We start from the raw sequence: 15,843 nt of genomic DNA on the forward strand, positions 1-15,843 counted from the left end.
TTGGAATATTTGATTTTTAAGGTCTTATAACACGAAATGGTCAGAAGTTTGAGCTGTGGTTCACGCTGGCAACATTACACATGGATGCCCTCTTAACAGTCATTAGCCCCATAATTGACAAAAAATCGAGACTTTCAACTTCAGGCTCGATTTTTTTCAAAGCGCTTGCTGGCTACGCTTTCTCGTGGAGAAGTAAAACCTAAATCAAAATATCTATCTTATCAATTAGGAATCACTTAAAAAGGCTTTGCTCAACTTGATTTACCAAAACACACAGTTAATAATCTCATTTTGAAAATATCTGTTTGCACCAAAATGCCAATTTTGATGTATAAGTGACTTTTTGGCTTTGACCCCCCCCCAAAAAAAAAAAAAATAGGTTCTGCCAGCCCTGTCCCAGGGAGTGGAGAAAAACAAATGTTGAGAATGCCAGCATCAGATGATCGTGGTAATAATAATTATTGCAATGTAAATCGCCTAGAAAAAATAATGTATTAAATGTACAAAGGTACATTATTATTTTAATATTATCTATCATGACATTATTTTTGTTTTACATGTACAAGGGTCAAAATTTTGGCTCGGTCTGTTCGCTCGCTTACATACATTTTGCCATGTGTGACTTCTGCCGCCTAAGCATTGTTAGCTCATTGTTCTGCATATCGTATTCAGTTCGCAATGTCTAGGCCTTGAGGTTTCCAGGCCTTGGCCTTGGCCTTGGCCTTTGGTATTGAAGCCTTGGCCTTGGGTATTGAAGCCCTGGCCTTGGAGGTTTGAGCCTTGACTACAACACTGGTATGTATGTATATAATGTGTATATGCATGTGTATATATACATTTATTTAGTATTTGTATACTTACGACTGCCGAGATCAACCTTGGTGCCGTCTACACAAATGAAGATATCTTCTTCTTTATCGTATTCACAACCAACCCTGATATAAAGTGCTAGGCTACCATAATAATATTCTGTTACGAGTTGAGAAGAGGCTACTGCTGAAATCTCGTCATCGTTATTTGGAACGAATAGGCTGCCTCCATTTGATTCACATATAGAAATAGCTTCAGGATTTCTAAGTTGCTGAGGCGGTAGACGTTTGTAGCATCTAGTTCCTATACCATCCCACCCACCAGGACAGGATCTACCTTTGATTTAAAAACAAATTTAAAAATACATAAAAAAGCGAATAACTGATTAAGAGAAGACTTACAAGTAATAGATAAAGGTATTCAGAGCTCCACTGAATGATATTTCTCCCCTTTTTCTATTCCAGAAATGAGTCCCATTTGAATAAAAAGAGGAAAATCAAACAAGCATAAAACTGAAAATGTTATCAAAATAATTTTTTTTTGGGTGGACTTGACCTTTAAACGTGTTTAGGGTAATCAGTCTCCAAAGAAGCATTCAGAGAATAAAGTCAGTGCACACATTATTTCACCGCATAGAGATAGATCCGTGCATCTATAACGACAAAGGTGCTTAAAATGTCCAGATTTCAGGCCTATCATCTTTAGATGATTAAATTAAATGTCCTTTTTTTTTTTTTCGCGACCATAGAGCAGCATGGACTTGTTTTGATTTCGGCCCTCAAACCCGGGACAAAATCCACCCGAATCGTATTTATTTCAGCTGATAATATTTTGTAAAGATGAATAATAGCAATGGCTTCTTCTCAACCTTCACATGGTAAACAATATTTGCTCAGAAATCGTGCGGTTGTGTCGGATTCTGGTTCTGAAGATTCAACCACTATGTCTTCAACGTCGACGAACACAACTGAGGAGGCGCTTAAGAGTCTACGTACAGATCTTGATGGTTTCGCTCAGCAAGTACTAAGTAAGTTAGATACATTGAGTAGCGGCATTTTGAGTATTCAACAGCAGATTAAGACCATTAACTCAACCCTAGCCGATTTACAAATCTCAGTACAAGATACAGCAGATAGAGTGACTGAAATAGAGCAAGTGAAAATACCAAATGTTGAGAAAGAGGGAAAGGATGTTGCCAAGAGACTGACTGATGCCATTACAGCATTGGAAATACATGACCGTAAACAGAATCTATTGTTTTACGGAATCCCCACCACAAGCACCAACAAGTCCCAGAGGAAAGCAGTCACCGAATTACGCAGCGCCATTTCCAAGCTTGGATTTTCGCCCCAGCAAGCGGAGGATATCCCGATAGTGAACGCCCACCGCATACCCCGAAGAATTCAAGCTGAGAAGGCTCGATCTGATGCGACACCGTCAACACCGGATCCGATCATCGCAAGATTCGTAACGATGTTCGACCGTGACTCCATACTCCAAGCATACTACGAACAGCAGCGAAAGCTTCCCCCTGGAACCAAGATGCTTTTCACTCTTCGCACAGATCTTCCTCCCAAATTGAAAGAGAAGCGTTACAAGTTGGAGATTAGTGCTTATAGGCTTAGGAAAGAACAAGGAAAATCTACCAGAATTCGACTAGTAGGAACTGATCTTTCTCTTGAAACGCGTAACAAAGGCCAAAAAGAAGCACCATGGGTTAAACATGTTATCTAAATTATGGCAAGCCTGTGCCTACCGATAAGCTGACATACTACATCTGGATAGATAGTATTTTCGTGACACTTTTTTATAGACTATACCAAGATTTATTGATATCTTTTGAGTTGAATTTCAAAGTCAGCTATTATTCACTTTAAAGTGAAAGAACTTATTATTTCTAAACCATATCAATAATATTTTGCTTTCATTTGATATTACATCAAAAATCGGTCATGTTTTTTTCTGATTCACTGTTGGCTTTTCGGCCGGAGAGTATAAAGCTCTGGCTGGGGCAGTTAATGGTGGGTCGGGTAAATGTGACTCATGCATGGTGTATTCTGGTTTATTACAACTTTCTTTGGTCAAAAATAAAGCAAACTGGGATTTTATACAAACTTATGCAAATAAACTGAAATTTGCTTATTGCTGTTCATGTACATCTCAGTGTGCCTGCATGTAGATGAAAAGAAAAGTGTTAAAACTAGTCAAAGGACCAAAGTAACATGCATGAAGTAAGAAAATTGTTAAAGCTAGTCAAAGGACCAAAGTAACAATGTCATGTATGAAGCAAGTTGTTAAAACTAGTGAAAGGATTAAAGTAATATGTATGAAGTAAATAACTTCATGTTTTCAGTTAAGAAAAACAATGGTTTAAAAATTTATTTTTAGCTTTAATTTATTCATTTATTTTGCTTATGCATTGGAGTAACCATGGGTGCATGGGTAAGGAGTACCTACAGGTATACGCATGCAGTGAAAAGTATTCAATATATTTCAGGTCTGACATTAGAGACTATACTATATTTGCAAATTCTTTTTCAGGCCTCACCTGTTTTTAATGTAATTTACATTATTTGAAATTACTAATGACATGTCTTGTGCAGTGACAAAACGTAAACTACTCTAGACATGTCTATCTACACATGCATACCATTTTCTTCTCCTTGCTGCATATTGCAATGTGAAGGCCAGTATGAAATTGGAAAAGTCTTATGAATTGAGAAGTTAAGAAAGTTACTTATTATTTCAGCTGTAAAGTATTATGAAAAGTTGTGACTTTAAGTGGGTTGGATACCTTGTCACAATGTCAAGTTTTATGGAAGGATTTCACATGTATGTTCGATATATTGTCTACGTACATGAATTTGTAGATGTCTTTGTTCTATGTTCGTATAAAGAAAAAACCCACAGTAGATGTGTTACAACTTTAGGAAGAAATGTCTTGCAGAAAACATTTTATGTTAAGCTATCGAGTGTTTTGTATAAGGAAACAAGAATGTTGTTTTATTATGGCTGATGTCAAAATAATAACGGTAAATTGTAGAGGACTAGGTGATAAGAATAAAAGGAAGGATGTGTTTGATTACTTATGCCGTAAAAATGGCTCAATCTATTGTTTACAAGATACTCATTTTGATGCAGGATTATCTGACATAATCAAACAAGAATGGAATGGAAAAGGATTTTTCAGTTTTGGAAATACACAATCAAGAGGAACTGCCATTCTATTCAATCCTAAACTTGATTTTACAGTAAATCAAACAAAAATAGATCCTGAAGGAAACTGGGTAATTTTGGATTTGGTAATGGTTTCACTGAAATTCACATTGATATCATTGTACGGACCAAACGAAGATAATCCTGATTTTTATGAAAAGATAGGGAAAATTGTAACTGATTTTGATAATCCACATATCATTATATGTGGTGACTGGAACTTAACACAGGATCAAAATATGGATAACTATAATTATGTAAACATAAACAACCCCAGAGCTAAGGGAGTGGTTGAAGAATTAAAAAATAAATTTGAATTAATTGATCCATGGAGACAACAAAATCCATATGTTAAACGTTTTACATGGAGGAGAACATCTCCAGTAAAACAATCCCGTTTAGATTTCTTTTTGTGTTCAAAAGAGCTTTTGTCTATTTTAAAAGAAACAGATATATTGCCTGGTTATCGAACAGATCACTCAATGGTCACTTTAAGTCTTAGATGCTCTGATTTTGCAAGAGGTAAGGGATACTGGAAATTTAACAACTCCCTCTTAGAAGATCAAGCGTATGCAAACTTAGTAGTTGAAAAAATTATTGATCTTAAAAAACAATATGCTGTATCTCCATACATAAAAGAGAAAATTCAAGATATACCAAGTCAAGACCTGCAGCTGACTATAAATGACCAGTTGTTTTTTGAAGTCTTACTAATGGAAATAAGAGGTTCAACAATATCTTATTCTGTGAAGAAGAAAAAAGACATGATTGAAGAAGAGGATTTGTTAGAAAAGAATATACAAAGATTAGAAAGTGAACTGAGCTTTAATCCCAACAGTGATCTAGAAAGACAAGTATTAGAAAAACGTATTCTACTTCAAGAAATAAGAAATGTGAAATTGAAAGGTCAAATGATAAGAGCACGTATAAACGCCATTGCATATGGAGAAAAACCTTCCAAATTCTTTTTAAATTTGGAGAAGAAAAGAAATGTTGAGAAAACTATGTCGTCTATAACTTTGAGCAATGGATCAGTTGTTGACAACCCAAAAGAAATAACAGATGAATGTAAAAAATTTTATTCAAAATTATATTGTAACAAAGATCATACTTTAGACACAGAAAGTTTTTATGACAGGTTAAAGAATTTGGAGATAAACAAATTAAAAGACCATAACATGAAAAGACTAGGTGGTCCTTTAACCTATGAAGAAGTGACTGAAAGTCTTAAAAAAATGAAGAATGGGAAGGCCCCTGGTTCGGACGGATTTACAGTAGAATTCTTCAAGTGTTTTTGGAAAGAATTGGGACATTTTTATGTCAGAGCAATTAACTATTCTTATAAGACAAAGAAGCTCTCAAATTCACAAAGATTGGGAATTATTTCTTTAATACCCAAAGGAGAGAAACCTAGACAATATTTACAAAACTGGAGACCTATAACTCTTTTGAACACGTCATATAAAATTGCATCTTCTGCTATAGCCAATAGAATTAAAAATATATTGCATGAAATTATCCATGAAGATCAAAAAGGGTTCATGAAGAATAGATATATTGGAGAAAATATTCGTATTATTTATGATACTCTCCATGAAACTGAAGAATTGAATACTCCTGGGATGTTGTTATTACTCGATTTCGAGAAAGCTTTTGATTCAGTTTCACATAATTTTTTATACAAAGTCTTAGAAACATTTAATTTGGGGGCCTTCCATTCATCAGTGGATTCAAACGTTTTATAATGAAAATATGTCTTCAGTATACATAAATGGTCATTTGTCAGAACGTTTCTTTATAAATAGAGGCTGTAGGCAGGGTGATCCCCTTTCCTCTTATTTATTTCTGTTATGTGCTGAAATTTTAGCAGTTATGCTTCGTCAAAATGATTGTATTAAAGGAATTGATATTAAAGGAAATATTCGGAAAATTACTCAGTATGCAGATGATACAACCCTCTTTTTAGATGGTTCGGTTGAATCTCTGAACAGTGCCCTTTCTGTTATTGCGATTTTTTATTCACTTTCAGGATTGAAAATTAATGAAGGTAAAACTAAAATTGTTTGGATTGGATCGAAAAAATATAGCCCATACAGAATTAAAACAAAAATGAAACTCTCGTGGGTCGATGATGGCTGTTTCACTTGTTTAGGTATAAACTTTTCTTTAAATTTAGATAACATTGTATCTCTTAATTACATACCTGCCCTAAACAGGGTGAAGCGCCTAATTCAAGTCTGGTCAAATAGAAACATAACCCCACTAGGTAAAGTAACTCTTGTTAAAACTCTTTTTCTGTCACAATTTAATTATTTAATTTTGTCTTTACCAAATCCATCACCTGTGTTTATAAAAGAGCTGGAAAGGGTTCTGTTCAGTTTTTTGTGGAATAAAAAACCTGATCGTATCAAAAGAATTCAGATTTGTAATTCCTATATGGAAGGTGGTGTGAAAATGGTAAATATTGAATGTTTCTTTATGTCGTTGAAATTAACCTGGATACGAAGAATGCATAATGGATTCATGGATAATATATGTTTCAATTCTTTTTTGCATGCCATCCCTTTTTCAGACTCCAATTTTTTACTTTATAGTCATGGCTATTTAGAAAAGTTTGTTAATACAATAACAAACCCTTTTTGGAAAGATGTACTGTCCTCATGGTGTATTTTTCGGAAAGCAAATAGATGTTCCAGTAGAAGAGAATTCTTTTCTGAACTCCTATGTCATAATGAAGACATAGTTATTAACAGAAATCTAGTTAACTTTAGGCACTGGAGTCAAAAGGGTTTAAGATTTGTCAACGACTTAATAGGAACAGATGGTCGGGTTTTAAGTAGACAAAGAATTATTGAAGTGTACAATGTTTCCATTGATTACCTTACATATTTCATTATAAAACAAGAGATCAGTGAAAAGTTAGAGAGTTTTTCGCAACCTGATAACGATTTTGTGAAGTTAACCACTCCATTGAGACCAAATGTCATTACTGTATTGATGAAGCAAAATAAAGGTTGTAAAAATATTTATGTTCCATTGGTGAAAAAAAAGGTATCTAATAACTTTCAAAGAAAAAAAAATGGGAAGAGAGAATCGGAAAACAATTCTCACTGGAGAAATGGCGTTGTTTTAATTCTATACCGTTTCAAGTAATGACAGATGTTTCAATCAGGTGGTTTCAATATTGCTTAATTAACTGTATTATTCCAACGAATTTGTATTTGTGCGAAATCCAAGCTAAAGCAAGTAGTACTTGTACTTTCTGTACCTCCCAAGTTGAAACTATTGAACATCTGTTCTTTGAATGCCACTTAGTTAAAAAAGTATGGGCATACTTTGAAAGGAGACTGTTTGAAAGATGCAAATTAGTATTAAAATTAACCATGGAAAATGTTCTTTTTGGAATTACTCCCATTAAATATAATAGAGCCTTAAATACACTGATTATTTGGATAAAATGGATGATATATAAAATCAAATTAGCTGGAATTCGTCTTATGCCACAGAAAATCCTCAACGAGTTAAAGAATTATTTTTTGTACGAAAAAGCTATTTCATGTGAAAATATGCAGCAAGCATCTTTTGAAAAGTGTTGGTCAAATTTTATTAATCTTTTCGACTAATGTCGAAAAGATTGTCAACTAATGTCGAAAAGATTTTCAACGGTTTGCGAGATACAATTTTGCATCTTTTTCTTTCGTTCTCTACATAAATTAAAGCTATGTTTTTGCTTTTGGTACCGTAAATGATTCATTTTGTAATAAGACTGTATTATCAGCTTTTTATACTGTTAAACACTCACTTTCTGATTATTTTTGTACATTGACTGAAAACAAATGTAAACTGAAGCCATATTGATTGTGCAAGCAGATCTACATGTAAACTGATTATATATTGAATAAAACACCCTACTGTGGGTGAAAAAGAAATTGGAAAAAAAAAAATGTCCTTTTCATGAATTTCTTATCCGTAAATTGTCCCTTTTCAGACTGAAATATTAAAAAATTCTGCTCAAGCTTTACAAGAATACCTAATCCTGTTCATGATTGCTGAAATTAGCGCTTACATTGTTTAAATATGTATCGTCTTCATGGGTAACTGCAAACAGTCCTTAAGGGATCCCTTTTCGAATAGGCCGGTATGTTAAAAATTTGAACTCGCGCTTCGCGCTCTAAGTAATTATTTAGTTAGATACTCATCTTCTTCATAATCACAATTATTGCTTAGAGTGTTTAATTTTCAGGAAAAATATATAACATTTAAAAATGACTCTTGCTTCGCGCTCGCATTATCTTATTATGGCTTATGAGAGTAATTATCTTGTAAATAAGTATAAGGCTAAGAAGTACCTGATATAGGAAAGCAACAAAAATCAGCTCTGAGCGACGGATCAGGAAAATGTGTTTAAACATACCCCCCCCCCATCATATTGGTGGAAGCTGCATCCGCCCCTGAAATAACCACTAATTAATTTCATTGAAATGTTTGCCAGAGAATGTACACGTCCTTAATCAGTGGGGTTTAGATTATCTTCAGGGATATAATGACACATTAAATTAAGAATATTTAAAGCGCTTTGAAATGAATCAAATTGAATTCAATATCTGCAATGTCTCTAGCTGTGGAAATGAGGCAAGCCCCCTCCCCCCCCCCCCCCGCACCGCTCGGTGGCTCTGCTCTCGCCGAGTCTACCGCTTTCGCACTCTTCCATGTTGACAAGCATGGTAATAAAACTACAATAAGTGTATCAATTGGCAAATTGACCGACATCACAAAAATTAGATCGTGACGAATAGGCTTGATATCTGTAACGTTCCAATTATCTATTGTGGAAGAGGAAGTTGCGTTATCATGGATAAAAAAAATTGAGCCAAACAAAGCACGAACTGTTACAATTATTTAGAGTATGCATTTACTTTCTAATAAACTGTAGACACGGTTTTGATTGGATTAAGTTTGGAGGAATATTTCACCATATTTTGATAGCTTCTTAAAACATCTTTATGCCTAATAATTTACTAATGTGACAAAACGGGCAAAAATATCATTAAAAATGAATTGCTAAAAATTTGAAAGGTGATCATATAGTGTGGTGTCATGAAAGGCATTTTATGATAACGTCTTTCTAAAATCAAGTAACAGTTTAATACACAGCTATATCCAAAGCTATCATGTGTTTAGTTATTAACTTAATAAGTTACCAGAAAACTCCACCTCCAAAATATCCATTTTATTATAAATGCTATGGTAATCAAGCTGCATACGTTTGTGAAACTTTTCATGGTGGAGTAATTGCGTAAACATAAACACGTTTGTTGTTATATCTATATTAACTTAATTTTTTGATATACTGACCTGCAAAGGTACCCGTTTGTAGTGACTCTTGAATAGAATACATGTCTCAACAATCAATTAATGCGAGCGCGTTGATTTTCCGACCTGAAACCTCTACATTCCAAGCACTGTTTGTTACCATGAACATTATGCGTATCTTACTAAAATTCACAGAAAGCGCGAAGATGAGCTGAATTGATTAATATGCAGACCTGGTGGATGTGGAATATATAAACTACTACTTCGACGACGACGACGTAGTAGTATAGTAATAATAATAGTAGTAGTAGTAGTAGAAGTAGTAGTAGTGGTGATGGTGGTACGTGGTAGTAATAGTAGCGGTGGTGTTAGTATAGTAATATAGTAGTAGTAGCGGTAGTAGTAGTAGTAGTAGTGGTGGTGGTGGTGGTGTAGTAGTAGCAGTAGTAGTCCCGTAACCATTCGCCTGGAATTTATTTGGGGGGGGTCTGGATTATAAAAATTGAACCTTTACTCCTTTCGGATACAGCTTTAATGCTTTAATATGCAAGCACAAAGCGATAGCTTAAAATTTGTATATGCTCACCTAAAAATTTGACATTCTAAGCATTGTTTGTAACTCCGATCAGGTGCATGAGCGCGAAACGCAATGTGACTTTTTGGGGCAATTTAGATCTAAGAATGTGACATTCTAAGCACTTTCTTTTTAACTGGATGGATATACGTGAGCGCGAAGCGCGAGCTGAAAATATTTTATATTCCCATCTATAAGAAAAAATGATTGCTTAGCACCTTTTTAATGAAGAGTAAGAAACGTATCAAATAAACCAATTGTGGTAATTCATTTTTTTAGATTATACCTAAAAACCGTTACACTGCAAAAACTCCGGTGTTGATTTAACACCAGCCCGGAATCTATTATGTCCACACCAGAAAAGAGTTAAACAACACCCGTTTGATTCTAAACTGGTGTTGTTTCAGTAGTTATTTGGTGTGGACATATATATATATCCAGGTTGGTGTTAAATCAACACCGGAGTTTTTGCAGTGTACATTCTATTCACTTTATGTCATCGCGGAAAAAATGAATAATGCTAGCATGAAGCACGAGCTATTCTTTTTAATTCCATTCCGAAAACTAGACCATTTCAAGCACGTTTTTAAAAAGTATACAAGCTATGTATCTCAATAGACAAATTAAAGCGAGCGCACTGCAAAAACTGCGGTGTTAATTTAACACCAGTCCGGCATCTATATATGACCACACCAGGGAAGTGTTGAAACAACACTGGGTTGATATGAAATCGATGTTTCAACACTAATTGGTGTTGTATTAACGCCTACCTGGAATTAGTCCAAAACCAAACCGGTGTTGTTTTAACACTTCTCTGGTGTCGTCATATATAGATTCCAGACTGGTGTTAAATTAACACCGCAGTTTTTGCACTGCGTGAAGAACAGGGCCATTGTGTCAGTGGCTCTGAATAGCCATCCATATCTTTTAAAGTCTTTAGATCATGATGATATTCGCAGTTATTTTTCATATTCAACAAGTATATTGTTTTGATATGAAAAAAGAAAAAGAGTTGAACATGTTAGCACTGTTAGCATGGTCAGGCTCATTATGAAGAGGACATCGTTGTTACTTTGATGTGAACGCAAAGTGCGAGTTGAACTTTTTGGCCGATTTAGACCTAAAAACTTGACAGTTTAAACATCTTTTGTTATCATGAACAGGGTGATATAACCATAAATCAATGCGAATACTAAGCGTTAAAATAATAGATCTAGACTTACTGACCTGAAACGGGGATATTTAAAAAACTATCTTGGAATTCAGGAGTGGGACACATACTTCGCTAATTAAATAATGCGAGTCTAGCACGAGATTATTTATTTTTATATTCTGCATTTTTTTGTCCTTTAGCAAGATGTTTTATCTACATTTGCCACTCTGCACCCAGGTAACCAGTAGGAAGGAATTCCTTGAATGCTTGAGCGCCTGATCAGAGTAGCTGTTCTATTACACCAGGGTCAGAACTCAGAAATATTGTATTACGCGCTTCATAAAATGTTGCACATTATTGGACGTTGAAAAGACCAAAAATATACAAAGGTCAATAAATTATATACCTGACAATTGAGAGGCAGAAGTAAAAGAAACCATCAGGCCTATTATGATGCAGAAACTTGGCATTTTAAGATCGAGGCTCGGCAGCAAAAATGATGACTATCGAAAGATTACCAGGAAACGTTTGATCGAAGACGACAAGAAGATGAATAATCTGACCAAAATAAGAATGCAAGTTCTTTAGATATGAATTAAAGTGCCTATGCAAACAACTCGGACAATGATCGTGCAGTCGCCTAACGACCAGTTTATAACTGTTTTTAAGTAGAAAACGTGATTGTTTTGTAGTTTTAGAAAGGATGGGCGTCCACTCATGCGAGATATTTCGGAAGGGTTTCGGATGCAAGTTTTGTCCACATCATCAGACGTAGAAAGTCTTCGTTTCGCAGGACATTCATAGTATTGATGGGACGATTTGAATGAAAATTGCTGAGATGAGTAATTGTTCCATTCTCATTGGTAGCCTGTCATTAGCGTACCTAAGGGGGGTGGGGCCTGACGAGTAACAACACATGCAAGGGACGTACCCCTGCCAACCCCCCCCCTCCCTGACGAGCAGGGGTGTCGATCCATTTTTCAGATGGGGGGGGGGCAAGATCATTAATCAACGTTACAAAGGCGCTCTATCGTACAAAACACCCCCATACACATACATGTATATATATATATATGATATGTGTGTGTGTGTGTGTGTGTAAAGTTATACATGTACAACAGCTTTTGGTAACTCTTTTTTATTTAAATATTGTAAAGAAATGGATGAAGAGAACAATGGTAGGCGTAGCTTAAATCAAGATTCCCCAGAGCTATCTACCCTTTGGAAAAATTGGTGATGCCGAAAAAATGTCTCTGCCGGGAATCGAACCCGGGCCCCCAGCTTTCAACGCCGGTGCCTTAACCACTAGACCACAGAGACGGGTTAATGGCTAGGGCGAACCCAATCCGATTGACCGTCAGATAGACAGATTTTCGACACTATACCAATTATAAATTCCTTTGTCGGGTGAAGGTGGGTTTAGAACAATGACAAGCCGCCATGCCTCAGCTGGATCAAAGCTATTGCTTCGATACAGTACATGTATGGGAGAAGAAATACAAATGTGTAAAGTTATACATGTACAACAGCTTTTGGTAACTCTTTTTTATTGAAATATTGTAAAGAAATGGATGAAGAGAACAATGGTAGGCGTAGCTTAAATCAAGGTTCCCCAGAGCTATCTACCCTTTGGAAAAATTGGTGATGCCGAAAAAATGTCTCTGCCGGGAATCGAACCCGGGCCCCCAGCTTTGAACGCCGGTGCCTTAACCACTTCATCCATTTCTTTACAATATTTAAATAAAAAAGAGTTACCAAAAGCTGTTGTACATGTATAACTTTACACATTTGTATTTCTTCTCCCATACATGTACTGTATCGAAGCAATAGCTTTGATCCAGCTGAGGCATGGCGGCTTGTCATTGTTCTAAACCCACCTTCACCCGACAAAGGAATTTATAATTGGTATAGTGTCGAAAATCTGTCTATCTGACGGTCGATCGGATTGGGTTCGCCCTAGCCATTAACCCGTCTCTATGTTCTAGTGGTTAAGGCAGCGGCGTTCAAAGCTGGGGGCCCGGGTTCGATTCCCGGCAGAGACATTTTTTCGGCATCACCAATGTTTCCAAAGGGTAGATAGCTCTGGGGAACCTTGATTTAAGCTACGCCTACCATTGTTCTCTTCATCCATTTCTTTACAATATATATATATATATATATATATATATATGTATACATATATATACATATATGCGACTCATGAGACACAGACACGTATCTTACCAACAAATTAATGCGAGAGCGAAGCGCGAGCTGATTTTTCTTAAAGTATACTGATAGGGAAAGCGTGCCTGTTTAGGACTGTTTGTAGTAACTCATGAGAAGGATTCATATATCACTACACAGATGATACAAGTGCCGAGAGTGTCAAGCTGATTTTTCTTTTATTTATTCTGACCTGAAAACTTGATATTCTAAGCATTATTGGTACCAATGACTAAAATCATCTAAAAGAAGAATAGATGCGAGCGCGAAGCGCGAGCAAAAAATTTTGATATTTCGATCTGGAAAAATTACAGATTAATGGACGTTCTTGATAAAGAACAAGATATATATCCAACCAAAGATTATTGCAAATCGAAGCAGGAGTGTTTTTGAGGCTTAGAGCTAAAAATGGGACATTTATATTCACCTATTCAATCACGAAAATATGGGTTTTTGCTACAGAAATGATGCGAGCGCGAAGCGCGAGCTAAAAATGTTTAAATTCCAATCTGAAAAGCACCGGCGATTTTAAATAAAGAACGAGTTGTGAGTCTCAATCTCGCTTGCTGTACAATTTTTTTTGCATATCCGGAATTATTGGGCGCGCAAAACGCTATGTTTGCCCCACTAATATTTTCATTAGTGGGGCGATCGCCCCCACCCCCTGCCCCCAGGTTCGACGCCTCTGCTGACGAGTCAAAACTGATCCCTGACGAGCCACAATTAAGTGGCTCATTTTTTTCTGTTGAGAAATGTCTTTTACTTGTGGTTAAAGACCTTTAATTATTTATTTATTTATTTATTTATTTATCTATTAATTTTGGGGGCTGTCATTTTTTTTGGCGGACAAATCCCCCCCCCCTTGGAAATCGTAGGTACGCTACTGTAGCCGGTGTAATATTGTGCCCTGAATCTCTTTCGACGAGAGAAATGTGTTCCTTCTTAGGCAAAATTCTGTTAAGAATAAAGATAGCTAGTGAATCATTAGTTTGAACGAGATATTCCACAATGGCATTATTCACAGACAAATTTTGTTTGCCAGTGATATTTTATTCATTATCGGGCCCTGTTGTTAGTCGATAATCCAAGTCCATTTAGTGATTTCGCAAATAAATCCAAAACTGTTGTATCGAAAACAAAACCCAGGAGACTTCGGTAAAATGAATGTTTTATTGCTCACAGATCAACAGCGCAACAGATGAGGTTTCCTTGTCTGAGGCTGAGCACGTATAAATTAAATATCAACATGTCAACGATGATGGGTTAAAATGAATCATTAAGAGTCTTGAGAACTGTGAGCCCAAGGGGCAAAACAGTCTTTCTTGTATATTGGTATGATGATATACTCTCTGAGTTGACTGGGAAGTTCTAGAGCATTGCAGACGTCCTCGCTGAGGCGATATGGCCTGAGAGCCTTTCTCACAGCTTGGCGACACAAGAACATAAGTGACGGTGTCGTCCTCGCGACACGATGTAACCAACAACTCAAATCAAACGCTTCAGGTAGGGTCAACATTCTTGGAAGTCTGTCATCATTGTCTGTTATCCTGACGTAAGTTGTATGATCCATGAGTAAACAGAACAAAGCCGAATGACGAATTTTCTTTCCCAGTTCTGGAAGTCTGATGCTAGGGAAGCGAGAGGGTCTAAGGAGAGAATGATGTTGCTGTTCGACAACCTTGCTGTTGAGGTACATGAACAACGCCGATTGGCCTTGTGCGTTTCTCCGATCCGGATCAGCCCCTCGAGCTAAGAGACGAGCGATTATGTCAGTCTGCGTACAGATACTGACGGCTAGGTGAAGCGCGGTATTCATGTCGTTATCAGGTTGGTTGACGTCTTCCACGACTGGAAGAAGGACCTTAATGCAACCGAGACCCGAATGAGCATAGTTCCTGGATGCGATATGCAAGGGTGTTTCCCCTCTGGAATTTCCTAGCATCGGGTTCCCGCCATGATCGAGAAGCGCCGCCAGGGTCTCCGCATGACAGAACATGGCACAGACGTGAAGCGGGGAATTCCCGTTGATGTCCTTTGCATCCGTTTCCGCGCCAAACCGAACCAATATTGACACATAGGATGGGATGTTGTAGAAGGCCACCAGGTGCAGCGGCGACTGTCTAGACCCATCCAAGCAGTTGATATCCGCGCCACCTCTCACCAACGTCTCCACGCAATTAACCGTCATGTTGAAATCGCGGGGTCGACTCGCACAAGGAGTCGAGTGCGAGACACTAGAATGTATCCTACTCATCAAGCAGTGCATGGCGGTCCGACCAAAGGTGTCTTTGAGATTAAGGTCCAGACCTGAACAGAGCAGCATCTGCAGGACGGGACTGTTAAGCGAAACATTTCTTGACAGGAACATCGTGTGAAGGGGTAGCTGGTTAGATGTGTATTTGCCCCTGCTGTCGGGAACGAGGATTTTACTCCAAGTGATATTTTGCTGAAAAAATGATAAAGAGATATAGTAGGCTAAGATCTTTACATCAACAGTTCACTTTCTATTGTTGACCCTCTGTTAACATTTCCCCGTCCCCTTTTACATTATAGAAATATTCTATTTTCTTGA

At 36.8% G+C, this 15,843-nt stretch overlaps 1 protein-coding gene and 1 non-coding gene across 2 annotated transcripts; both read right to left on the reverse strand.

The window, feature by feature from the left end:
• Nucleotides 1-12,314: 12,314 nt before the first annotated feature.
• Nucleotides 12,315-12,386, reverse strand: TRNAS-UGA. Its single transcript has one exon. It is a non-coding gene; the product is annotated as a tRNA-Ser (tRNA).
• Nucleotides 12,387-14,547: 2,161 nt separating this feature from the next.
• On the reverse strand, nucleotides 14,548-15,639 carry LOC121429039 (serine/threonine-protein phosphatase 6 regulatory ankyrin repeat subunit C-like). Its single transcript, XM_041625936.1, has one exon. It carries the CDS (start codon nucleotides 15,637-15,639, stop codon nucleotides 14,548-14,550), a length of 1,092 nt encoding a protein of 363 aa, XP_041481870.1.
• Between the last annotated feature and the right edge of the window lie 204 nt (nucleotides 15,640-15,843).

The sequence above is a fragment of the Lytechinus variegatus genome, chromosome 15, assembly GCF_018143015.1.
Source record: "Lytechinus variegatus isolate NC3 chromosome 15, Lvar_3.0, whole genome shotgun sequence".
Classification (NCBI taxonomy): Eukaryota; Metazoa; Echinodermata; class Echinoidea; order Temnopleuroida; family Toxopneustidae; genus Lytechinus; species Lytechinus variegatus.

What these genes read in the sequence shown, in the direction of transcription:
- LOC121429039 (XM_041625936.1), bottom strand. Translation starts at nt 15,639, where the DNA reads ATGTTCCTGTCAAGAAATGTTTCGCTTAACAGTCCCGTCCTGCAGATG.